A 27,962-nucleotide genomic window follows, 5' to 3' on the forward strand; every position below is an offset into this window, starting at 1 on the left:
TAAAAACAACTAGGCTGCTTCAGAGAGCTATACAGGCAACTAGTGGTCACACCATGATATTACATGTTTTCTTTCTACACTCTCAACAGATGGCGCTAATCTGCCTGATTTTAAAGGCTTAGACTGGTTAAAGTCCTTTAACCTGAAATACTGCATAAATTGGAAAATATATATACATTTTCTATGGGGAAAATGGATATTAATGGATATTACCACAAAACCCTCTCAAAATGCAAAAAGAAAAAATATTATTAAACAAAAATGAATTGGAATGATTTTACTGAAAAAATAAGGTTACGTTACAGGTGTCCGGTCACTTTTGACCGTGAGGACAATGAGTGTGATTCACAAATAAGGAGCACCAGAGGTTCAATTATTATGTGATCTTCTTCAATACTTTCACAATCTTTACGTTTTTTAAATAATTTTGTTTCTGTATTTTTAAAATGAACATATTTTTATAACAGTATATTTATTGAACAAAAATGAATTCTTTTATTTATCAAAATAAACACAGAAAATAGTACAAACTTTGCTAAAGTGACTGTTTTAAACAAGTATTAACTTAGACATTATTAAAAACATTATTTTAGCTAAAGTGTTTGTATCATTACTGTGTGTCTTTTTCCTCATGCTGGTTTAGTGTCTGTGGGGTAAAAGACCCTCTCACCACCTCATACATTCATAAGATTTTAAACAAAATAAACCACTTTTAATCTTAATAAACATCTGCCTAAAGAAGAATGTCAAGCAGCTCCACACAATGTTGTAAGCAGTAAGTATATGACGTGAAACTAACTTACTGCCTGTAATGATTGTTAGATGTGATCTGATAGGAACGATTTGACACCAAAGAAAGACTCTGTGATTTATAGACAGAATGAGATCAGCCAATCAGACGATCATGATGATTCATCATCACATAACACATTCAGAGGTTCTGCATCATTCACACATCAGAAATGGTGACAATCAAAAACTTAATGCTGCAATGCATGCTGGGTGCCAGCACACAAAACTCCCAGCATGCACTGCGGCATGAAGCTTTTGATCGTCATTGTTGAGATTCTCAATGTCTGTGTGTCTGAATGATGCTGTAGTTCAAAACTTTTAAAACTAGAGATCATCAAATTCTGTTCTGAAACTCAGTCTTTGTCAGTGAATCACAGAAACTTTGACTTTTTGTTTTTTAAAATTAGATCCATAAATGCTGCTAATCAAGAGTTTCTAAGAGTTCATCATTTACATGTATTTTAGTGAACACATGATCATTTAAACTGAAATAAACAATTATTCATTTACAAATTCACTGAAACTGTGTAGAATTAGGTTCTGTTTCTAGAAAAAAAAAATATGTGAAAATGAGCAAATTGACGAACTTTACTGAAAATAATCAGGTCATTATCCTACAATGGTCTAAAAAAATTGATCTTCTTGTGTAAAGTGCTTTTTAAACTTCTTCTAAACTCTAATTAAATAAACTTGTTGTTTATTGATCTGTTTTATGAAATATGAGAGTGTGAGTGTTGCTGTAGTGCTGATATCAGTCATGTGATCATCACGGCCCAATCACAGCCACCGTACTGATATTCAGATCAACAGCACTCTTACTCATGTGATCTGGATTAAATATTGGAAACATGATGAAAGCAGGAAGATCCAGACCTACAGGAGTAACGATTACTGACTATTGATCCTCAGAGATCCATCATGACACCAGAAGAATGGAAAGAGTGTGTGAGTGAAGGTGGTTGTGAATGTGTGTAGATGTGTGTTAGTTACAGGATCAGAGAATGACACCGTTCCTCTGTCATGGTCCAGATTCACTCTCACACGATCAAGCTTCTGTTTGACACGAAAACCAGAACATGGAGCCCATCCGTACTGACTATACCACACACTCCAGACACCAGTGATGAAGAAAACAACTCCCTTCCTCTGGTTTGATGCTGTAGTTACTCCAAGCATCCAGACTGAACTCTCTTTAACCTCCACATCCCAGCAGTGTGTTCCTGAGTTAAACCCCTCTGAACCCAGAACACAGGGATCACAGTCAAATCTCTCTGGATTATCAGGAAGAGGTTGTTTGTTCCCGCTGTTTCTTACACTGGTCAGATCATCAGACAGGACGAGACGTGGATCTGCAGTGTTTGGATCCAGAATCACAGGAGCTGATGAGACACAATCAACAGATGCTTTTATTCTGATGTTCATATAATGATCAAGAGTGAACCAACACAGATTATTATGAATTATGACACTCGTCCTGTTGATCAAACACATCAGACATGTTCCTCTGATCACTGTCAGTGCTGTTATTAGTTTCACACTCATTTTATCATCAACTACAAACATTAAATGTGTGATTCAGACATTTGTGTCCATCAATTAAAATAACAATAAATCGATGAGATCTGTTGAGATTTATGCTGTAGATGAAAAACTGTAAGTGTGAGTTTGATCTTCAGCAGCATCTGATCATCTTCATGTTATCGGCTCTTATAGTCAGTGTTGATTTAAATCAGTTTATTCTCTCTGTCTGTTGTGTTTCACTAACTAATTATGTTGGACTGAGAAATTATTAGTAGAGCTTGTCATTTTTCTTTCTTTCTTTCTTTCTTTCTTTCTTTCTCTCTTTCTGCAGTCAGACTCACTGTTTTGGACGATGTCCTGCATCTTCTTCCAGACTCTGAACAGCAGGTTGCCCAAGTAACGCGGCACATGAATCAAAGCTCCAGAAGCCATCTGTGGATCCGGCTGTGAGCTCTGGACTCTGGAAGAACATTCAGGAGTCAGAACTGCAGTGGCTTTGGATCAGAACCAGAGAGACCAGAGACAGGAGCAGATCACTCACCTTTCCTTTGAGACGGGAAACTCCTGCAGAACAAACACACCATTTATCATCAAGAACTCAATCAATGAACCAATGATCAACCAATGATCTGAAATCAGACCTTCAGAAAGCAGACGTCATTGGCTTTCATCATCTCCTCCTGTGTCTTTGATTGTGTGTGAAAGAGCTGAGATGTGTCTGTTCATCTCCTCCAGCTTCTCCTTCATCATCTGCTTCTTCTGCTCCTCTTCCTCCCTCAGTGCAGTGATTGTAGCTTCTTCTTCATCTCTGAGAAACTGATGAAGCTTCTCAAACTGCTGTTTAATCTGACGCTCTGTGTGCTCAGCTTGAGACTGAAATCAAATCACATTCACTTCAATCATCTCAATCGACACACATCAACACTTCACATCATTCATATCAGAGATAAACTCGGATACCGACATAAAACGGATCCAGAAGCAGATCGCTGCTCGTCATTTACAGAAATAATAAACTGGAATCCATTATATTAAATATATCAGATCATAACTGTATATAGTGATCCTACAGCTGTGATGAAAATGATTCTGTTTCCTCACCTCGATGTGTTGAAGTGTTTTCTCAAACTCTCCTTTCATTTCTTCATTGTGTTGAAGTTTCTTCTGTAAGGACTTCAGTGCTGTATTGAGCTCCTCCTGGAATTGAACAAAAACACATAAAACACCAGATTACAGTGAAGAGAAGAAGAGAATACAGTGATATGATCATATAATGCTGTGAAAAAGTATTTGCCCTCATCCTGGTTTCTTCTGTTTTTATGTACATCTGATACTAAATTGATTCAGAAATTAAAACAAAGGCAGCCTGAGAAAACACAAAGTACAGTTTGTAAAAGACAGTGTTATTTATTAAAGCAAAACAAGGTTATCTAATATTATCTGTACCTGCGTGAAAATGTATAAATGTATTAGCAGCAGTTAAAGGGGGGTCGATTCTCAATACCGGCAGGAAATGATTGAGGTGCCCTTGGGCCTTATATAATTATAAAATGTTGCATTAAAACTGACCTACATTTGATCTTACGATCATTTCTCAGATGTGCGTACATGTGATTCATAGAATAAACGTACACACAGAAGACGAGCGTACGCCTCTCTTTCAGATGTGAAATCTATAAATCGCAAATGATCTTGTGCGCAGCTGAATGCTTTCAGTTCCCTTTCGAAAGGGAACTTCAACTCTGCGTTTACCGCTATGGGGGAACCGTCACTCATGACAGGTGTCCGAATGCCAAAGAATCACACCACTCCAATCCTATTGGCCGGCGACAGCCTATGATGTAAACATGGCGCGAACCCGCAAGTATAAAGGGAGCGCCTGAGGAAGCAGTCGACATCTTCTCGTCTTTTGGGACTGTTCTGTCTATACCATTGTTTTCAACTCCAGTAAAGAATTACTCTATACAGTGTGTACGGAAAGTATTCAGACCCCCTTAAATTTTTCACTCTTTGTTATATTGCAGCCATTTGCTAAAATCATTTAAGTTCATTTTGTTTCCTCATTAATGTACACACAGCACCCCATATTGACAGAAAAACACAGAATTGTTGACATTTTTGCAGATTTATTAAAAAATAAAAACTGAAATATCACATGGTCCTAAGTATTCAGGCCCCTTGCTGTGACACTCATTTAACTCAGGTGCTGTCCATTTCTTCTGATCATCCTTGAGATGGTTCTACACCTTCATTTGAGTCCAGCTGTGTTTGATTATACTGATTGGACTTGATTAGGAAAGCCACACACCTGTCTATATAAGACCTTACAGCTCACAGTGCATGTCAGAGCAAATGAGAATCATGAGGTCAAAGGAACTGCCTGAAGAGCTCAGAGACAGAATTGTGGCAAGGCACAGATCTGGCCAAGGTTACAAAACAATTTCTGCTGCACTTAAGGTTCCTAAGAGCACAGTGGCCTCCATAATCCTTAAATGGAAGACGTTTGGGACGACCAGAACCCTTCCTAGAGCTGGCCGTCCGGCCAAACTGAGCTATCGGGGGAGAAGAGCCTTGGTGAGAGAGGTAAAGAAGAACCCAAAGATCACTGTGGCTGAGCTCCAGAGATGCAGTCGGGAGATGGGAGAAAGTTGTAGAAAGTCAACCATCACTGCAGCCCTCCACCAGTCGGGGCTTTATGGCAGAGTGGCCCGACGGAAGCCTCTCCTCAGTGCAAGACACATGAAAGCCCGCATGGAGTTTGCTAAGATGGTGAGAAATAAGATTCTCTGGTCTGATGAGACCAAGATAGAACTTTTTGGCCTTAATTCTAAGCGGTATGTGTGGAGAAAACCAGGCACTGCTCCTCACCTGTCCAATACAGTCCCAACAGTGAAGCATGGTGGTGGCAGCATCATGCTGTGCGGGAGTTTTTCAGCTGCAGGGACAGGACGACTGGTTGCAATCGAGGGAAAGATGAATGCGGCCAAGTACAGGGATATCCTGGACGAAAACCTTCTCCAGAGTGCTCAGGACCTCAGACTGGGCCGAAGGTTTACCTTCCAACAAGACAATGACCCTAAGCACACAGCTAAAATAATGAAGGAGTGGCTTCACAACAACTCCGTGACTGTTCTTGAATGGCCCAGCCAGAGCCCTGACTTAAACCCAATTGAGCATCTCTGGAGAGACCTAAAAATGGCTGTCCACCAACGTTTACCATCCAACCTGACAGAACTGGAGAGGATCTGCAAGGAGGAATGGCAGAGGATCCCCAAATCCAGGTGTGAAAAACTTGTTGCATCTTTCCCAAAAAGACTCATGGCTGTATTAGATCAAAAGGGTGCTTCTACTAAATACTGAGCAAAGGGTCTGAATACTTAGGACCATGTGATATTTCAGTTTTTCTTTTTTAATAAATCTGCAAAAATGTCAACAATTCTGTGTTTTTCTGTCAATATGGGGTGCTGTGTGTACATTAATGAGGAAAAAAAAATGAACTTAAATGATTTTAGCAAATGGCTGCAATATAACAAAGAGAAAATTTAAGGGGGTCTGAATACTTTCTGTACCCACTGTACATGCCTTACAAACATTCAGGAGAATGTGTTCATCCGTGTCCCAGGTTTTTGACACTTGATTTACACGTTTCTGGCGTTTTTTTCTGTCTGGAGAGGAGCGCGCATAGACGGTGCTTGAGGGTGCTGTTGGTGTGTTTGTCTGTTGTTTACTGTGAGCGTCTACCTATCGGGACGCTCCGTTCTCGTTCGGCAGTCTTCTCGAGGGAAGAGGTGTCTGCATCTGTGCCTGGTGATTCTAGCCCCATGTGTGCTGAGGCAATACGGCGGCTGCAATCGTAGCGAGCACTCCTTTGGCAGCTGGGTATGTGGAGCTGCTGTGTTTTTGTTACGCGCTTTTCGGCGTGCTGCAGCCACCGTGAGAGCGTGCTAAGAAAGGGGCTGCACGCGGATGGCTCGACGAACGGTTCCTTTCTGTCCATGAATGTTGCGGCTCCCATAGACTTTTTATTACTTCCTGATCTCCGCGTTTGAGATCGGGAGGGCATGGAAAACCCCCTTAGCCATTCAGATTTGGATCTGAGCCAGACAGACGGGAGGAGGAAGAAGCCAGAGTGAGATGGGTGACCAATTGTAAACACTGTTGCGTTTGTAATCGATCCCCCAGCTATTTAAAGGGCGATTTATATCTACCCTCTCTTCTTCTTCTTTCACCTCCTATATATATATATATATATATATATATATATATATATACATATATATATGTGTGTATATATATTTTATATCATGCTCAGGTGCGTCTTTTACAGTTAGGCTGACGGCTGGGCCTTTGATAATATTTTTTTCTAAAGGCTGCCGTCTGGCTTGATAGTGAAAGTGCTTTTAGGCTTAAAAGAACTTTTTGATTTCATCCTTCTTCATGTATAAAAATAAGGAGGGAAAATCTTTGTTCTACGAGCCACAGGAAGGTAAGCTGGGTCTATATTTTTGTATATAAAAAATGTAGACCTTGTTTCTCCTGTATAGCTTTCCTGAGCATGTAGTCAGTAAAGTTTGAAGGGGTTCTTTTGGGCAAAATAACTGTAGCATTAGGTTGGCTAGTTTTCAAAACATGCAGGCCGCTTTATGGCCGCTTTTTTGTAGCTCCTATGTTAGAGTAGCTTCTCAGCTAATACTCTAGTTTGGTTTGAGTTAGCACTCGTCACTTCAGTTATTTGTGTGCAGGTTGGCTTTATCGGCCGCCTGACACTGTTTGCTTGTAGTGCTTCATTTTCTCCTCATATTTGAAGGATTCAAAATGGAGCCCAAGCTTTGCTTGGCCCAGTAGGCCTTAGCTAGCGGCTAGGCTAGAGCTAGGTTTAGGTGCTTGTTTGTTACATCACCCTTATTATTACTATCCCTATGAGGTTGTATAGTTCCTAGTTCTGGCCTCCTCCTGAGGGAGTTGCTGGCCGTATGCCCATTTCCCCTTTGATATTATGTAGGTGCTATGGCTGAGGTTAACAGCTAAGGTTATAGGCTGTTATTAGCGTTCCTGGTGCTGTTTTTCCCAGGTGTTAGGCCCTTATCTTTGAGAAGATAAGTTATGCAGTACTGCTAGGCCCCACTTTGTAGAACTTTGTCATGCTTATAATGTCTTCGTATGAGCCCCTTGAATTATATTCAAGTTTGAGCATACGGTGCTAAATGTTTTTAGCTTTCGTTCTCAAGGGTTCAATACAGATCTCAGATCTGTTTTGTGAAAACATTAATCCTGTTTGGATGGCATGTATTACAAAGCATTTACCTTTGCTTTGGGTTCTAAGCTTTAGCCCTACATACTTTCATATATGTGAGCTTACTCTAGTGCTGCCACAGGTTAGCACCTGGTTCTGTGATAGCAGGCTGTGTTTAGCCTCTATCTAAGAACGTGGTGTTTTGTTTTACTCCCCGGGTAGGTTTGTGTTCCACTGAGTGCATCACCTGTTGGATTGCACACTCAGGTTGAGTGTGTATTGTCTTATTCTGGTTAGAATAGTATGATCTCTGTTAGCTCCCATTCGATCATGACCACAGCAGCTGTTTTACATACACTGTTAAGTCTGTTGGCTCTTTTTGATAGCCTCTTTCTGAGTACAGCTTGTATCTCGGGCGCTGTTGGTTTACGATCGTGAGTTTGCTCACGTATCTTAGCACTGCCTCAGGCTTATGCTCATGTTTGTTTGAGGTGGTAGGCCTTGTGGGCCTCCCTTAGACCATGATAGCATGTTTATTTGTACCATGTACATTGCCTGTTGAAATGTGTAGGCTTAGCTCAGGTTGTGTAGCTAGTTACCCACAATTGGCTTGTTGGGTCTAGAGCTGGTCCCTTTTGAGCTTGGTCCCTATTTATGACCACTGGCTGGTGCCACATGGTGCTAAAAGTAGTAGGCCCTGCCAGGCCTCCTTTTCAGTTTTTATGTTGGCACAGCTGGGTTGGTTATATTTAGACTCATTTCCATGGTTGAGACTTGTTTGCTGACTCACACCGCCATCGGCCACTCCCACCGCTGTAGAGTAGGCCCTAGGTCAGGCCTCTCATAGAGCACTGTGGCGCAGTGTGTACTCCTCTTATCCAAGTGTTAAGGTGTCTTATCGAGTACTTGGCCTACTGGCTGGTTTAGTCATGAAGCTACCACTGGCTGATGCCATGTGTTCATGGAGGTTGAAGGCCCCACAAGGGACTCCTTTCAGTTTGCATGTTGGCACAGTTGTGTGTTGGTTTCTATGTGACTCATCACCATGGATGGGTTGTGATTGCCACTAGCTGACGCCACGTGTTTCGAGTCGTAGGCCTTTGTAGGCCTCCTATGTATCATGCTGGAGCTTGGCTGTGTACTCCTCTCGTTTAGAGAGTAAAAGGTGCTTTTACTGAGTACATGTTCTGAGTGGCTTGCCTCTCAGGGTAAGTTCTTGTGTTAAAACCAGCTGGTTGTGTGGTTTTATGCATTTACTTCCTTGAGCATGGTCTCCTTTAGCTCTGGTTGAGCTAAGTAGTTACCTTGTTTTTAACTCGGTTCTATTTTGCTCCTAGAACTTTAGTGGCCGCTAGCTGACGCCGCGTGTGACAGGTAGGCCCTCGGGCCTCCTTTGGGAACATGCTGGCATGTACCTTTTACATTTCTTTTATATTCTTTACTGAAGACAGTAAAAGGGACTTTATGTCGCTGGCTGGCCAGGGCTCCGGCTGACTCATTAACCTCCTTTGTAGTCGGTTTGTTCTGCCTGGAGCTTGATAACACTGCCACGAGCTGATGCCACGTGTCTGCTGAGGTTATAGGCCCATGGGGCCTTCTTTAGCACGTGATGGCGTACGCTGTACTCCTCTTGCGTAAAGAGTAAAAAGGTTCTTTACCGAGTACACTGCTCGCTGGATTGTGTTGGATGGACTGTTTTGTGGGCACTCACAGCTACTTAATTACATGGTTGGTCATGTGCCCAGCATGTTATGTTTTCAGGTGAGTGGCCTTATGGGCCACCCTGGAATGCCGCCATGCGGTTTGAGTTTCTGCTGTGATATTTAGTTCTTCTTCTAGAACTTTAGTTATGTTGAAGGCCCTTTTTTTTTCCGGCCTCCATGACTATGTGCCTACAGTATGGTCTGTCTGTTAGGTTGAGCTTCGTACTTCCCTTTGGGTTGACTGTGTAATTATGCTTAGCTCCCTAAGCTGGTCATTGGTTGTAGACTTCTATGAAGTCTCCCGTTGAGACCAGCCCTAGGCTGGTTTGTGCTCCCCTGTAACAGGGTCTTTCTAGCGCACAGCCTCCTCAGTGCTTTAATCGGACACTGAGTAGATCCTAGGATGAGCGGATTATACTCCCCTCAATACAAGGGTTTATAGTGCTCAGCTGAGTTCTGCTCTCCAGGATGCCCTTCTCTGCGCGTGGGTTTGAGTTGCTCACTGCTCTTTCGCAGTCGCTCTTACCTGCTCTCTTCCCTGAAGAATGCGTTATGGAGATTCTGTGTATCAGACAGGGCTGGCCCAGACTAAGTTTGGCTTTCGCCAGATTAGTACGGCCTCCTTGGTGGCGCTGAGGGTGACTTTGTTCCCCTCTAGTGACTGGCCAGGGTTCCTTTTGGTTTCCTGGCCACATTCCCTTTAAGGGACCACTTTCCATGGAATGCTGGTCCCAGATGCTTTGAGCAGCCTTGGAAGGCTTTCTGCGGAAGGCCTCTTTTTGGCTCAGCTTGGACTGTTGGCCGTAGGGAATGCTGTCACTGACAGCCTTGCGTGACCTGAAGGGGAGTTGCTCCCGGCATTTCTCTGGAACTGCTGGACGTTTGTCTAGTCATTTGGCATGCACTTTCCTTTAGCATGGCGGCGTGGGTATATCGTTCCCCATAGCGGTAAACGCAGAGTTGAGGTTCCCTTTCGAAAGGGAACGTCTCAGGTTACGTATGTAACCATGGTTCCCTGAGAACAGGGAACGAGACTCTGCGTTGTCCTGCCATGCTTCGTGCTGCTTGCTGAACAGTCGCAAAAGACGAGAAGATGTCGACTGCTTCCTCAGGCGCTCCCTTTATACTCCGGGTTCGCGCTATGATGACGTCATAGGCTGTCGCCGGCCAATAGGATTGGAGTGGTGTGATTCTTTGGCATTCGGACACCTGTCACGAGTGACGGTTCCCCATAGCGGTAAACGCAGAGTCTCAGTTCCCTGTTCTCAGGGAACCATGGTTACATACGTAACCTGAGATGTTCTCCGCCTTGTAGACGACGGATAATTAATGTCATTTACATTTAAAAAAATCACCAGTCATCATCCAAATCCTTTAATTTAGAATGTCGAGCTGCAAAAATAACTTAGATTTCCAAAAACCTGCAGTAATCTGACAAGGAAAAGTGCGTATGTCTGTTCAGACCCTGATGTGGCACTAAGCACTTTTTCACGTAAAAAAAAGATTAATTTATAAATATGAGCGTTGGCGTGGATTTATGTGTATGCACATTCTAGATCAAATCTGTGCGTACGCACGCTTTATAAATGAGGCCCCTTGAGCAAGACATCAAACCCCCAATCACTCCCCGTGCGCCACAGTGAATCAGTTTGTAGTGTGTGTGTTCACTACTCACTACTCTCCTACTCCCTACTTGGCCCTCATGTCTCTTTCAATTACATGTGAAACCAGAGTCATTTCTCTTACCTTATATGATGAAACAACTTCACAGATGGGTCTGAATGTGTGACTGACGTGTTTCTGTGAATCTCTGCACACTAAACACGCAGGCTGTTTGTTCTCCAGACAGAAGAGTTTGAGTTTCTCACTGTGTAAACTGCAGATCTCCTCAGATCCTGATGAACTCGTCTCATTTCTCTCCGTCAGGACCAACTCACATAAGTTTTTTAACACAAGATTAACTGGAGGATGTTCTTTTGAGGATCTTCTCCTGCAGACAGGACACTCCTGAGCTTTCTTGGTTTTCCAGAACTGTTGAAGACACTCTTTACAGACACTGTGACTACATGATAAAATAACAGGAGTCTTGAAGATTTCACAGCACACGGGACAAGAAAGTTCTTCAGCAGAAACATTTAGTGAAGCCATTTTCACTGTTTGAGCTCCAGCAATATAAACTTTACTTTCACTTTCTGAACGACGGTTTTAAAAATGAATCACCTTGAGAATCACAACGATCTGCTCAGAAACAAATGTCTCAAAAATCCTTCTTGAAAGTGTTTCTCTTCATTCTCCACTGATCGCTGATTCTTTATTGCTTTTGTCAAGAGAGAAGAGAGTCAGAATGACAGAAAAGAGAAATAATAAGTCAGTCTCTTCCTGGTAAGTGTTGGAAGAGGGTGGAGTTTATGATCAGGTGTGGTTCAAAGAACAAGATCAGGATTTCTTCAGGTTAAAGTTTTAAGTAACAAAACTTGCATTAAAACTTTAGTATAATGCTATAAACCTTGAATCAAACACTAAAGAACGATGAAAGAAAGCAAATATTGACAATAAAAATACAATTTTATTTATTGCTCTTTATTTGTACATAGTTTATTTGTTCAAGTATCCAGTAAAAACACTAATCTGAGTTTTGTTTGTTTAATAAATCCTTTTGTTATTTTGGATTCATCATCACCATCTTTGGACTAAAACGTCACATGTAAATTCACAGCTGCTCTTGATTTGCAGTTTTTACAGTTGAGCTGTGTTTTTACAGCACTCTTGTTAATTTACAGGCCTGCTGGAGACCAAAATTGCCAGTAAGTTACTGCAAATTTTACAGCATTTTTTTTTTTTTACAATGTAGGTATCAGATTTATATGTGGAGTGTTTAAGTACTTAAATAGTTAGTGGTGGTCAACAATCAAGTGCTTCAAATAAACTGTCATGCCCAGAGTGAGACAAGGCAAAAAAGACAATGTTCATTATTTGAGGTAAAAACAACAACAACTAAAAACTCCAGTTTTTGTGTCCTGGACGACAATGTCAGCAAACAACAGTGGGAGGTTTTCCACAAGATAATGTTTGAACAGAATTGAAACCAATGCCATTAACAGCACTCGCAGAAATAACCTTTTGCTCTCTAAAAATCCACAACGAAAATAACATCCTAGAAAGCAAATCCTGTTCTGATATAAAGTTTTGTTTGAAGAGAAGACCATCCATTATATTGAATGAGGAGTTATTCTGTCACTTTTGTCTCCTTAAAGGCTGGCTTTTACGGTTCGGTAGCTTATAAAAACTTCTGGGTTTTGGGTTTTTTTTAGCTTGTTTTCTGTACACCTTGTCACACAGCAGCTTTAAGGCATTGTTCTGTTTTTTGTTATAAGTCAGAAAAAACAAGGACGCAGCCTCACGCAATAGAGTACCTCAGGGATGACGTGTTTTTGTAGGCCAACCCGGAAGTTAGCGGCGCACGGGTTCCCTCGATCTAAAGCCAATGCATTTTTCCCATAGACTTTTGGAAAATCACAAAAAATAAGCTCTGTGTTTAACAAAGGGTTATGACACTTACACGTTTTGTCTATCAAGATAATCTTTACAAGTTTTGAAGCCTAAATAAAGTGGTCAGATATAAAAAGCTAACAGTAGGCTATAAACGGACTACAGCACACCATGGTCGCGGATCAACATCACCACCACCAAGCTTCCTCAAACTTTATTTAAAAAACAACTTTATTTAAAAACATGCTCGCTGATTAAGATCTGCGCTGTGTATGAATACTTATCCACTTTTTCATGAGAAATGCTGTCTCTATGGGGTACGTTTGATGTCACCACAAACTATTCCGTGAGTTTCACCAGCAGCAGAGATTTCAAGGCCTTCACACAGCAGAAATGAACGCGACAACAGCCAGTCAAAGCATGTCGTTTATAAGTCTGCATGTTTTGCGTGTCTGTTTGAATGAACAGCGTAGTTTCGTCTAATACACAAACTCAAACATACCTGAGACGCTTACAGTGTTTTCAACATCTGTTTTCTCAATATATGAGGACATGAACACATGAACTTTATCTCCAGAACTGCTCTGAGGCACTTTAGAGATTTTCACCATTTCATTTGGAAAAAAACTTAATGACAAACTGCCAGAATAAAAGTTTGCTTTTACTTGGAAGAAATTTTAACAGAAATATATTACTATAGTAAAATGTACGCCTCAAAGTAATAATAATATTACCATTGTTTGTAAGGAATATCATACAACCAAAATATTTTTCATCCATGTTCTAATATGAAAACAGATCTGCCGTGCAGCATCTTATTTGACGAAAAATAAAAATGCGATGTTATGTTGTAAATTAATTGTTTTATTAATTCATTTCATTAAATACTATTGTTGATGGCAAATTTGTATTAAATCATAAAACACAGGGGAAATAAAATAGATGTCACCAAAGAAGTGTGTTTTTAGTTGTGAGGGAAAGATAACCTTGCTTCCCAAAGAACCCAGTGTTAAGTGGAGCTGAGAGTTTTGTGCTCACGCTGATGCGCTCTCGATATTTGTTATTAAAATAACCATAGAAACTGATAGTTTCAATCACTTTTTTATTGGTTAAAATGAATGGAGAATATCTCGTGGCTGCTTGAGCCCTCAGGATCGGCACTTATGGTTTCATAAACAAGGCCCAGTTCTACACTGGATTTACAGATCATTTGAAACTGAAAGATGGAGCGGTCACAGCGGTAATGATCCCGGTCATGAGTCGGAACCGCAGGTGGAGAGTAAAACTGCTTCAAATGTCTGTTTTGTTGGCAGTAGGCGTCTAAGTGCATATAATGTAAACAACACGAACATAGTGAATTCATAAATTCATTATTCATCATTCACTATACGCTATATTCATTATAGTGATTCAAAAGTTATCCAGGGATAATGCTATGGTGTGTTGTGTGTGTTAAAATACATTTGTTTAGCTGACCATCGATAGCTTGCAGACGACCTCTACACAAAAGCTGCGCGTGCTCATCGCTCTTTAGCTCCGCTCACACGACACGCCTCCAGGAGCTCGGCTGTTTTCGGAAATACTCAGTACAGCGTATGTATCTTTTATAAATATGATTAAACTAAAGACTTTTTGGAGATATGAAGGATGCACTACTACTCTATAGGTACTCAAGATTAACAATATCAATATCAATATCATTAATAACAATATTAATGTCAATATAGCGGATCAATAAAACAATGTTAAGTAAAATGAAATAGTCAAAGTCTACTGTATGTGCTGGTTAGAGCCTCATCACCAGCTGCAGTCATTTCCTCATCTAATAAATCAAATATCTGCGATCAGCAACTACCTGCTAATGCACTCACATTTCGACAAGTTTGGGTGAGTAAAGGCAAAATGCACAAGATATAGTACCTTCAATGCCCTTAGATGGCGATATCGCTTCTTTATATCAGAAACAAACTGCTGCAGAAAAAGGTTAGCTGCCATGAAAAATGTAATGTGTAATTGCATGACTCATCACAAATGTAGTGGAGTAAAAAGTACATTTACTTGCTCAAAAATGTAGTCAAGTAAAGAGTAAAAGTTGCCAATATCTTTTATACTCAGTACAACTACAAAGTAGCCAATAAGATACTTAAGTACAGTAACTAATTACAAACCCGATTCCAAAAAGTTGGGACACTGTACAAATTGTGAATAAAAAAGGAATGCAATAATTTACAAATCTCATAAACTTATATTTTATTCACAATAGAATATAGATAACATATCAAATGTTGAAAGTGAGACATTTTGAAATGTCATGCCAAATATTGGCTCATTTTGGATTTCATGAGAGCTACACATTCCAAAAAAGTTGGGACAGGTAGCAATATGTTACAGTAGGACCAGCCAGGAGATAGGAGATAAGTTTAACAGGTAGTTTATTGAACACAAGCAGAGTAGATGGTGACAACAGGTGAGTATGCAGATGCAAGTTTGTGACTGGTGAATGGTATAGAGAATGATACTGTCCTTTGTGGTTGCAGAGTGCCGATGGAGAATGATACTTGCTGACTGGAGACGATGACTGCAGACAACACTTCACACACAGACTGGAGACGATGGAGGGAACTCGGAGACAAGGGAACAGGTAAGTAGCGAGGAGAGTCCTTGAGGTAAGTATACAGGTAAGTCCTTAGATGCGAACGAGAATGGACAATGTGACTGTGTGTGTGAGTGTCTTAAGTAGTGCTGGTGATGAGTGAGCTGATGAGGTGCAGGTGGCGGTGATTAGTACTCGGGGAAGGTGTGCGCTGTGATTGGTGGATGTTGGAGCCTGGCGTGTCTGTAACAGTACCCCCCCCCTCCACGGCCTGCTCCTGAGGGCCGAGGACCCCGACGTCGTGGTGGTCTACCTCTTCCATGAGGGGCAGGTCTGTTGGGATGAGCAGCGTGGAAAGTGTCCAGCAGGTTAGGATCCAGAATGTCGTTACGTGGAATCCATGAGCGTTCCTCCGGGCCATACCCTTCCCAGTCCACCAGGTATTCGAGCTGACCACCACGGCGCCGGGAGTCCAAGATCTCACGCACCTCGTATGCAGCTCCGTCGTCTAGTAGAAGTGGAAGGGGGGTCTTGGCTTCAGTCACACCAGGCTCTGTGGAGAGAGGAACAGAAGGGTGGTGAGGCTTGAGCAAAGAAACATGGAAAGTGGGGTGAATGCGATACTCAGGAGGTAGCTGGAGTTTGTAGGTGACAGAGTTGATCTGCTCCAGGATGGTGAATGGGCCAATGAACCTGGGACACCTGGGTTTACGGCAAGGTAGGCGCAGCCGGATGTCCTTGGTGGACAGCCAGACCTTCTGTCCCGGTTGGTAGGAGGGAGCTTCGGAAAAGTGAAGGTCTGCTGTCATTCTGCGCCTACGAAGAGCTCATTGAAGTTGGTGATGCGCTGAGTCCCAGACCCTCTCACTCTCTCGGAACCAGTAGTCCACAGGTGGTACGTCCGATGGCTCCCTGGTCCAGGGGAACAGTGGGGGTTGGTAGCCGAGTACGCACTGAAAGGTGTAAGTCCGGTGGATGGCTGGCGTAGGGAGTTCTGTGCGTACTCGGCCCAACCCAGGTACTGGTTCCAAGAGTCCTGGTGGCCATGACAGAAGGTACGGAGGAAGCGGCCGATCTTCTGGATCTTCCGTTCCGTCTGCCCGTTCGTTTGAGGGTGGTAACCAGATGAGAGGCTGACGGTCACACCTAGGAGCGAGAAGAAAGCTCTCCATACCCGGGAGATGAACTGCGGTCCTCTATCAGACACGATGTCTTTAGGGATGCCAAAGTATCTCTGCCATTTCCATGGCAGTAGGGAGACCTTTCAGAGGGATGAGACGACAGGATTTTGAAAATCTGTCAACAATGACCAGTATACAGGTATATCCATCCGATGCTGGGAGATCGGTTACGAAGTCTACTCCTAGGTGTGACCAGGGTCTGTTTGGAACGGGCAGAGGAAGAAGCTTGCCGGATGGTAAATGGCGTGGGGTTTTTGAGATGGCGCAGTCCCTGCATCCCTGCACGTACCTTCTGACATCGGCAGCCATGTTGGGCCAAAAGAGCAGCGAGAGGTTTTCATTGACCCCCGGGTGGCCAGTGCCAAGTGAAGTATGTGCTGAGTGAACCAGTGGAGTGCCGTGTGCGGATGACATATTGCAAGTCCGGTGGACAACCCGGCGAAGTGTTGGTGGAGGCATTGGAGGAGGGCAGAGTTTCCGCAGACCAAGTGATAGGGCTGACAACAATCTGCTCTGGGAGAATGGGTTCAGGTTCCTCTGTGTTTTCTTCTGGAGCATGAAGTCTTGATAGAGCATCCGCTTTGACATTTCTGGAACCAGGTCTATAAGAGATGGTGAAGTCAAAACGTGTGAAAAACAGCGCCCAGCGGGCCTGTCTGGGGTTGAGTCTTTTAGCGGATCTGAGATACTCAAGGTTCTTATGGTCCGTTAGGACCAGGAAGGGATGTTTAGCTCCCTCCAGCCAATGCCTCCACTCCTCGAGGGCCATCTTGACTGCATCGGTTTCCGATGTCGTAGTTCCTCTCCGCCGGGTTGAGCTTGCGGGAGAAGAAGGCGCATGGATGGAGGCGGCTCGGGTTCCCCTGCTGCTGAGACAGGACCGCTCCTACTCCGGTTGTGGAGGTGTCCACCTCCACCACGAATGGTCTGTTGGGATCAGGATGTACCAGGAGAGGAGCAGTGGTGAAGGCTTCCTTGAGGTTGTCGAAGGCCTCCGTGGCAGCTTGGGTCCAGGAGACTTGGGCTTGTTACGTAGGAGACTAGTAAGAGGGTTGGTGATGGAGCTGTAGTTCTGAATGAATCTTCTGTAAAAGTTGGCGAATCCGAGAAATCGCTGGAGTTCCTTTACCGTAGTTGGAGTGGGCCAGTTCTTAATGGCTTCCACCTTCCTCTCGTCCATCCGGATGCCACTGTGGTCGATGTGATATCCAAGGAACTGCACTGAGGACTGATGGAAGGAACATTTCTCTTTGAGGCTTTGAGGAAGAGCTGGTTTTCTCTCAGGCGTTTCAGGACCTCCGCAACGTGGTGGTGATGTTCGGCCATGTCGGATGTCGTCGATGTATACCAGAACGAACTTGTGGAGGAACTCCCGGAGCACCTCGTGGATGAAATCCTGGAATACGGAGGGGGCGTTGACCAGGCCATACGGCATCACGAGGTGTTCTTAGTGGCCGGTGGGCGTGACGAAGGTGGTCTTCCACTCGTCCCCCTCACGTATCCGGATGAGGTTATACGTGCTGCGGAGGTCCAACTTGGTGAACACAGTGGCACTGCGGAGATGTTCCAGGGCCGCTGGGATGAGAGGAAGGGGATATCGGAACTTCACAGTAATGGACTTGAGAGCTCGGTAGTCAATACAAGGCCGTAAGCCTCCGTCCTTTTTGGCCACGAAGAAGAAGCTGGAAGCAGCAGGGGAAGTAGATGGTCATATGTATCCTTGAGCCAGAGCCTCCTCGATGTACTCCACCATGGCCTTCTCCTCCGGGATGGATAGGGGGTATATCCTTCCCCTAGGCACTGACGCACCCGGAAGCAGATCAATGGCGCAATCCCATGGCCGGTGTGGAGGCAGCTTGGAAGCTCTCTTGGGGCAGAATACGTCGCTGAAGGGGGCGTAACACGAGGGAATGTCTACCGACCGTTTCTCAATGGGACTTTCAATGGAGGTGGTGCAAACAAGGAGACGATGGGAGTTTGGCGGTCGTGAAACTGGAAGTGCCGAGAAACAGGATGGGAAGCAGGTGTCGCCCCACTTCAGGACTGCTCCAGTCTTTCATGAGAGGATGGGATTGTGCTGCTCCAACCACGGGCACCCTAATATCACGTCAGCGGTGGAACCCTCCAGAACCAGCAGATGGATGTCTTCCACATGAAGAATGCCGACTTAAAGTTGTTTAGGACCTATGCTCCGACTCACATGTCCTCTGCTCACAGGTTTGCTGGTTATCGAGTGGATCTGGTAGGTTGACGGCGTACACTTGGTCTTGATACCGAGCTGACGGCAGAGGGCGCCGGAGATGAAGTTTCCTGCTGACCCAGAATCGAGGAGGGCGGTAACTGGAATGGAGATATCAGCAGCAGTAAGTTGTACAATAGTGGTGAGTGGTTTCATGGTATTAATATGTGGGATGATGGTACTCACCATGGGACGAGGAGGACGTGTTGGGCATGCGGAGAGTACATGCCCTGGAGAACCACAATAGAGGCATAATTTCTGGGTCAGCCTTCTCTGCCGTTCAGTGGGTGACAGACGATTAGATTCCACTTGCATAGGTTCGTTGGCTGGTTCTGGAGTGCTGACGGATTCTGGTCGGCAGAGGGAGGTGTTGAGCTGTTCATTCCATCCGCTTCTGGCAGCAAGAGTTCTGAATTGAATGGCATAATCGTTAACAGACATGCTTCCTTGTTTCAAATTATAAAGTTTCTCACCAATAGATGCATCCCATGAGGGTTTCCTGAATACTTCTCTGAAGTGCTTGACGAAGCTGGAGTATGACTGAAGCACAGGGTTGTTTTGTGACCAAATGGAATCAGCCCATTGCAGCGCTTTGCCGGATAATTGGGAGATCACAAATGCTACCCTGGAGTAATCGTTGGGGAACAAGTGCGGTTGCATCTCCAGGGTCAGGGAACATTGCAGGAGGAATCCGTTGCACTTTGTGGTTGCATTCTCCGATGGAGAATGATACTTGCTGACTGGAGACGATGACTGCAGACAACACTTCACACACAGACTGGAGACGTTGGGACTGCAGACCGCTATTTTGGGGTGAAAGCGAGTCGGCAGTCCACTAGTTTCTATTGCAATATCAGCTGCTTTGTTAAAAAAAAAAAAAAAAAAAACATACATTAAAGCTGAAATCCAGCCTGAATGATGACAACACAGAATAAAATACCAACACTACTGATCATCAAATCCTTTTAACAGTTTATTTTACACACTTTGTGTTTTAGTCTTCCACTTTTTTCACAAAACCTTTGCTCTCTAGAAACCCAGTCAGTTTGGGTTAAAATTCTTTGAAGTTCAAGTATTAGCATTATAAACACTGAATTAATACCAACATATGAAATTAAATTAAGGACATGCATCAGAAAAATTGGGGATGTTGGACAATAAATATATGAATTTAACAGCTTGATTTTGCAGTGTTGGCTAATATCCGTTAAAGCAAAAGTGTCCAAAAGTGTGAATTATGTGATAACGGACACAGCAATGCATCATGTATTATAAGATCATTATGTTTGTAGCGTGATCAATTAAAACATACAATATATATTTCAATTCAGACCTAGATACTATTACTATTACTGTTACCGGTGCTGGTGTAGAGATGAGGCAGTACAAGGAAATCCACAATAACAGGCACTTTAATGAACAATGGAGAAGAACACCAAACACATAGTACATAACATTACATTAAGAACGGACAGGGAGTGAAGGGACTGAGTCCATTATATAGGGAGTGCTGATGAGGAAGTCCAGGTGCAGGTGATGAGTGCTGATGGGGAGATGACGAGGGAAGTGAGTGCAGGTGTGGAGACAAGAGGATCATGGGAAATGGAGTCCGGGAGACAAGGGAACTGTGACAGTACCTCCCCCTCCTGGTAGGCGCGACCTCGCGCCGTAGATGGAACAACCGGGAGGGGGGGTGGGCGCCCTGGAGACCTCATGCAGGTGCAGGGAGAGGAGCGGACTGGAACGGAGGTCTCCAGGGCGGATCCATGAGCCATGGCGGGTCAGAGGCTGAGGGCGGCCACGGCGGGTCAGAGGCCGAGGGCGGCCGAGGCGGGTCACGGCGGCCCACACACAAATCAGTAACACGGAGCAAAGTTTTGAGAATATGTGAAACCCATTCAATAATTCAGTCATAATGTAGAAAAAGCTCACAGCAGTGAAGGAGTGACACGATAAAACATCAACGCTGTGAAATAAACATCCATTCACACACACACACACACACACACACAAACTGCTGACAGAGCAAGGTTTTGAAGGTATGTAAAATCAATTCAATAATTTAGTAATAATGCAGAAAAAGCTCACAGCAGTGATGTGGTGTCACAGGGTGACTCTAAAACATCAAAACAGACACTGGAAATGAATGGGAAATCTGCAACGAACAGCGATGAGAAGCTTGGGTTTGTCAGGGCACTTGGAAGCTCAGGCTTGTTTCTTCACACCGTTCCAAACATTCTTATTTTTTTATTTATCTATTTTATTATTTTTGTTGTTGTTGTTTCTGCAGGAGCTCTGTGACGAGCACAAGTAGTAAAAAAAAAAAAAAGAGAGAGATACAGAAAAATCCAGTTTGCAAGAGACTTTACATTCTTTTTTTCTGTTTCCTTTTTGATTACGGTTCCTTCCCTTTGTTACTGTTCACTGACATTTTACAAAAAATAGTCATGTTCATTGAAAAATGTTTACATAAAGCGTTATGACTGAATGAATTGCATTTATTATTATTATTATTAAATTCTGAATAAAAAAAATTGGCAACAAAATGCTTCTTTGTGTTCTCTTTCTAACACAATGTTCAGGTTTGACTGGAATCAACAAACACTTCAAATCACTATTTCCAACAACAAAAATATCTAAAACTTGACAAAAGTATCCTTATATATATTCAAATCTTCCACCTAATAAAAATATGTAATTATGTCTAAAAACAACAAGGCTGCTTCAGAGAGCTATACAGGCAACTAGTGGTTACACCATGATATTACATGTTTTCTTTCTACACTCTCAACAGATGGCGCTAATCTGCCTGATTTTAAAGGCTTAGACTGGTTAAAGTCCTTTAACCTGAAATACTGCATAAATTGGAAAAATATATATATTTTCTATGGGGAAAATGGATATTAATGGATATTACCACAAAACCCTCTCAAAATGCAAAAAGAAAAAATATTATTAAACAAAAATGAATTAGAATGATTTTACTGAAAAAATAAGGTTACGTTACAGGTGTCCGGTCACTTTTGACCGTGAGGACAATGAGTGTGATTCACAAATAAGGAGCACCAGAGGTTCAATTATTATGTGATCTTCTTCAATGCTTTCACAATCTTTACTTTTTTTAAATAATTTTGTTTCTGTATTTTTAAAATGAACATATTTTAAAAACAGTATATTTATTGAACAAAAATGAATTCTTTTATTTATCAAAATAAACACAGAAAATAGTACAAACTTTGCTAAAGTGACTGTTTTAAACAAGTATTAAATTAGACATTATTAAAAACATTATTTTAGCTAAAGTGTTTGTATCAGTACTGTGTGTCTTTTTCCTCATGCTGGTTTTGTGTCTGTGGGGTAAAAGACCCTCTCACCACCTCATACATTCATAAGATTTTAAACAAAATAAACCACTTTTAATCTTAATAAACATCTGCCTAAAGAAGAATGTCAAGCAGCTCCACACAATGTTGTAAGCAGTAAGTATATGACGTGAAACTAACTTACTGCCTGTAATGATTGTTAGATGTGATCTGATAGGAACGATTTGACACCAAAGAAAGACTCTGTGATTTATAGACAGAATGAGATCAGCCAATCAGACGATCATGATGATTCATCATCACATAACACATTCAGAGGTTCTGCATCATTCACACATCAGAAATGGTGACAATCAAAAACTTAATGCTGCAATGCATGCTGGGTGCCAGCACACAAAACTCCCAGCATGCACTGCGGCATGAAGCTTTTGATCGTCATTGTTGAGATTCTCAATGTCTGTGTGTCTGAATGATGCTGTAGTTCAAAACTTTTAAAACTAGAGATCATCAAATTCTGTTCTGAAACTCAGTCTTTGTCAGTGAATCACAGAAACTTTGACTTTTTGTTTTTTAAAATTAGATCCATAAATGCTGCTAATCAAGAGTTTCTAAGAGTTCATCATTTACATGTATTTTAGTGAACACATGATCATTTAAACTGAAATAAACAATTATTCATTTACAAATTCACTGAAACTGTGTAGAATTAGGTTCAGTTTCTAGAAAAAAAAAATATAATTATGTGAAAATTAGCAAATTGACGAACTTCACTGAAAATAATCAGGTCATTATCCTACAATGGTCTAAAAAAATTGTTCTTCTTGTGTAAAGTGCTTTTTAAACTTCTTCTGAACTCTAATTAAATAAACTTGTTGTTTATTGATCTGTTTTATGAAATATGAGAGTGTGAGTGTTGCTGTAGTGCTGATATCAGTCATGTGATCATCACGGCCCAATCACAGCCACCGTACTGATATTCAGATCAACAGCACTCTTACTCATGTGATCTGGATTAAATATTGGAAACATGATGAAAGCAGGAAGATCCAGACCTACAGGAGTAACGATTACTGACTATTGATCCTCAGAGATCCATCATGACACCAGAAGAATGGAAAGAGTGTGTGAGTGAAGGTGGTTGTGAGTGTGTGTAGATGTGTGTTAGTTACAGGATCAGAGAATGACACCGTTCCTCTGTCATAGTCCAGATTCACTCTCACACGATCAAGCTTCTGTTTGACACGAAAACCAGAACATGGAGCCCAACCGTTCGACACACACCAGACATCAGTGTTGAAGAAAACAACTCCCTTCCTCTGGTTTGATGCTGTAGTTACTCCAAGAATCCAGCCTGAACTCTCTTTAACCTCCACATCCCAGCAGTGTGTTCCTGAGTTAAACCCCTCTGAACCCAGAACACAGGGATCACAGTCAAATCTCTCTGGATTATCAGGAAGAGGTTGTTTGATCCCGCTGTTTCTTACACTGGTCAGATCATCAGACAGGACGAGATATGGACTCACAGTGTTTGGATCCAGAATCACAGGAGCTGATGAGACACAATCAACAGATGCTTTTATTCTGATGTTCATATAATGATCAAGAGTGAACCAACACAGATTATTATGAATTATGACACTCGTCCTGTTGATCAAACACATCAGACATGTTCCTCTGATCACTGTCAGTGCTGTTATTAGTTTCACACTCATTTTATCATCAACTACAAACATTAAATGTGTTATTCAGACATTTGTGTCCATCAATTAAAATAACAATAAATCGATGAGATCTGTTGAGATTTATGCTGTAGATGAAAAACTGTAAGTGTGAGTCTGATCTTCAGCAGCATCTGATCATCTTCATTTTATCGGCTCTTATAGTCAGTGTTGATTTAAATCAGTTTATTCTCTCTGTCTGTTGTGTTTCACTCACTGTTGGTCTGAAAGCTGAAGCACACTATCACTATTCTGTGGATTATTATTTATATATTATATTTATATTAGGGATTTTGTATTGAACATAACTCTGGATCAGTGTCACAGAGATATGGGGCGGGCTCATTTTACTCAGGCAACCAATCAGTGTCTCAGGATCATCATGAAGCTATCAAGCCACGCCCTAGCAACCATTTAGAGCACCCTAGCAACAAGTTCCATAGACTTCCACTCAAAGAGATCAAAGGGAATATCTGTGGATAGAAGTGTCATAGAAACATGAGGGTGGTCTTGTTTGACTCTGGACAGAGAACAGCCAATCATGAATCACCTTCAACACTTCCTAGCCAAGCCCTAGCAACCATTTAGAGCACCCTAGCAACCCAGACCCAAAGAGGGATATCTTCAAATCTGAAAGTCAGAAGCATGGGGGTTTATATCATTCAAGCAGATTTTGAAGTATCATGATTGGCAGCTGCAAAGCCACTCCCTAGCAACCACACAAATTACCCTAGCGACCGTTCAGCAAGACCTATATCTCTGCATCAGAACATCGTAGAGACATGAGGTTTGGCTCTTTTGACTCATGCTAGCAAACTGAACTTCCAACATGCTAAACATGCTAGCAGTGAATAGCTACATGCTAATAGTGATTAGCTAAGTGTTAAATCAGGCTGAAAACACGCTAAGAACTCTATAAAAACTCCATAGTAACCATCTGTGACAACTACCAACCGCCTAACAACACCATAGAAACCACCCAGGACACCCTAGCAAACACCTAGCAATGCCCTAGCAACCACCTAGAATACCTTAACAACCGTCTAGCAATTGCCCAGAACACCCTAGCAACTGCCTAGCAACAACTCATAACACCCTCAAAACCATCAACAACACCCTAGCAACCAGCCAGAGCACCTTAGCAACTTTCTAGCAACCACCCACGATGTCCTAGAAACTGCCTAGTAACACCATAGCAACCACTCAGGACACCCTAGCAACTGCCTAGAAACAACTCATAACACCTTAGCAACCACCCAGAACACCTTATCAATTGCCGAGCAACATCAGAACACCCAGAACACCCTAGCAACTGCCTAGAAACACCCTAGCAACGAGTGCCGAGTTTTTGCCACTCCAAGCTCCACTCACATTTTCTTCAGGAAATGTACATTCTAGTTAATATTATTATTGTGAGAGTAAATCTTCTAACTGTAACTCCTCCTAACAACCACCAAACTCGGCTCAGATCTTCAGTCTGTTCTGACTCTGGTTCTTTATCTTTTATAACTGATCAGACTTACAGTTTTCCTAAAAATGATGATCAAAACTCTGAAAAATCCCACAGACTGTCATTGACAGAATGATCAAATGATCCAAAACTGTTCAAACTCCAACTGATAATAATTCAAATCTAAACAGACAGACTCAGTTAAACTGAGATTATATATAATATTTCTAATCTATCTATCTATCTATTAGTTTGTGTCATGAAGCACCTTTCTCTCTCCACCCATCCATCATTTCCAGTGTCTGTGTGAGAGCTCAGATCTTCTGCAGTCAGACTCACTGTTTTGGACGATGTCCTGCATCTTCTTCCAGACTCTGAACAGCAGGTTGCCCAAGTAACGCGGCACATGAATCAAAGCTCCAGAAGCCATCTGTGGATCCGGCTGTGAGCTCTGGACTCTGGAAGAACATTCAGGAGTCAGAACTGCAGTGGCTTTGGATCAGAACCAGAGAGACCAGAGACAGGAGCAGATCACTCACCTTTCCTTTGAGACGGGAAACTCCTGCAGAACAAACACACCATTTATCATCAAGAACTCAATCAATGAACCAATGATCAACCAATGATCTGAAATCAGACCTTCAGAAAGCAGACGTCATTGGCTTTCATCATCTCCTCCGTGTCTTTGATTGTGTGTGAAAGAGCTGAGATGTGTCTGTTCATCTCCTCCAGCTTCTCCTTCATCATCTGCTTCTTCTGCTCCTCTTCCTCCCTCAGTGCAGTGATTGTAGCTTCTTCTTCATCTCTGAGAAACTGATGAAGCTTCTCAAACTGCTGTTTAATCTGACGCTCTGTGTGCTCAGCTTGAGACTGAAATCAAATCACATTCACTTCAATCATCTCAATCGACACACATCAACACTTCACATCATTCATATCAGAGATAAACTCGGATACCGACATATAACGGATTATATTAAATATATCAGATCATAACTGTATATAGTGATCCTACAGCTGTGATGAAAATGACTCTGATTCTGTTTCCTCACCTCGATGTGTTGAACTGTTTTCTCAAACTCTCCTTTCATTTCTTCATTGTGTTGAAGTTTCTCTTGTAAGGACTTCAGTGCTGTATTGAGCTCCTCCTGGAATTGAACAAAAACACATAAAACACCAGATTACAGTGAAGAGAAGAAGAGAATACAGTGATATGATCATATAATGCTGTGAAAAAGTATTTGCACTCATCCTGATTTCTTCTGTTTTTATGTACATCTGATACTAAATTGATTCAGAAATTAAAACAAAGGCATGGATTTATGCGTATGCACATCCTAGATCAAATCTGTGCGTACGCACGCTTTATAAATGAGGCCCCTTGAGCAAGACATCAAACCCCCAATCACTCCCTGTGCGCCACAGTGAATCAGTTTATAGTGTGTGTGTGTGTTCACTACTCACTACTCTCCTACTCCCTACTTGGCCCTCATGTCACTTTCAATTACATGTGAAACAAGAGTCATTTCTCTTACCTTATATGATGAAACAACTTCACAGATGGGTCTGAATGTGTGACTGACGTGTTTCTGTGAATCTCTGCACACTAAACACGCAGGCTGTTTGTCCTCCAGACAGAAGAGTTTGAGTTTCTCACTGTGTAAACTGCAGATCTCCTCAGATCCTGATGAACTCGTCTCATTTCTCTCCCTCAGGACCAACTCACACAAGTTTTTTAACACAAGATTAACTGGAGGACATTCACTTGAGGATCTTCTCCTGCAGACAGGACACTCCTGAGTTTTCTTGGTTCTCCAGAACTGTTGAAGACACTCTTTACAGACACTGTGACTACATGATAAAAAAACAGGAGTCTTGAAGATTTCACAGCACACGGGACAAGAAAGTTCTTCAGCAGAATCATTTAGTGAAGCCATTTTGTTTGAGCTCCAGCAATATAAACTTTACTTTCACTTTCTGAACGACGGTTTTAAAAATGAATCACCTTGAGAATCACAACGATCTGTTCAGAAACAAATGTCTCAAAAATCCTTCTTGAAAGTGTTTCTCTTCGTTCTCCACTGATCAATGATTCTTTATTGCTTTTGTCAAGAGAGAAGAGAGTCAGTATGACAGAAAAGAGAAATAATAAGTCAGTCTCTTCCTGGTAAGTGTTGGAAGAGGGTGGAGTTTATGATCAGGTGTGGTTCAAAGAACAAGATCAGGATTTCTTCAGGTTAAAGTTTTAAGTAACAAAACTTGCATTAAAACTTTAGTATAATGCTATAAACCTTGAATCAAACACTAAAGAACGATGAAAGAAAGCAAATATTGACAATAAAAATACAATTTTATTTATTGCTCTTTATTTGTACATAGATTATTTGTTCAAGTATCCAGTAAAAACACTAATCTGAGTTTTGTTTGTTTAATAAATCCTTTTGTTATTTTGGATTCATCATCACCATCTTTGGACTAAAACGTCACATGTAAATTCACAGCTGCTCTTGATTTGCAGTTTTTACAGTTGAGCTGTGTTTTTACAGCACTCTTGTTAATTTACAGGCCTGCTGGAGACCAAAATTGCCAGTAAGTTACTGCAAATTTTACAGCATTTTTTTTTACAATGTAGGTATCAGATTTATATGTGGAGTGTTTAAGTACTTAAATAGTTAGTGGTGGTAAACAATCAAGTGCTTCAAATAAACTGTCATGCCCAG

At 42.0% G+C, this 27,962-nt stretch overlaps 1 protein-coding gene and 1 pseudogene across 2 annotated transcripts; both read right to left on the minus strand.

Moving 5' to 3' along the window:
- On the minus strand, positions 1-12,446 carry LOC127498786 (nuclear factor 7, ovary-like; annotated as a pseudogene).
- Positions 1-27,424, minus strand: LOC127498787 (nuclear factor 7, ovary-like). Of its 2 annotated transcripts, XR_007925977.1 has the most exons (7): positions 26,778-27,424; positions 26,295-26,390; positions 25,882-26,112; positions 25,782-25,804; positions 25,582-25,700; positions 23,073-23,623; positions 1-1,610 (listed from the first exon to the last, which is right to left on the minus strand). XR_007925977.1 is itself a non-coding variant. In XM_051868526.1 (6 exons), exons 1-6 carry the CDS (start codon positions 27,177-27,179, stop codon positions 23,142-23,144), a joined length of 1,353 nt encoding a protein of 450 aa, XP_051724486.1. In that variant the 5' UTR covers positions 27,180-27,424; the 3' UTR covers positions 21,927-23,141. The 2 variants fall into 2 exon arrangements, 1 of the variants encoding a protein (XP_051724486.1); XM_051868526.1 differs by lacking the exon at positions 1-1,610 and having other exon boundaries at positions 21,927-23,623.
- Positions 27,425-27,962: the final 538 nt, after the last annotated feature.

The sequence above is a fragment of the Ctenopharyngodon idella genome, chromosome 17 (assembly GCF_019924925.1).
Source record: "Ctenopharyngodon idella isolate HZGC_01 chromosome 17, HZGC01, whole genome shotgun sequence".
Lineage (NCBI taxonomy): Eukaryota > Metazoa > Chordata > Actinopteri > Cypriniformes > Xenocyprididae > Ctenopharyngodon > Ctenopharyngodon idella.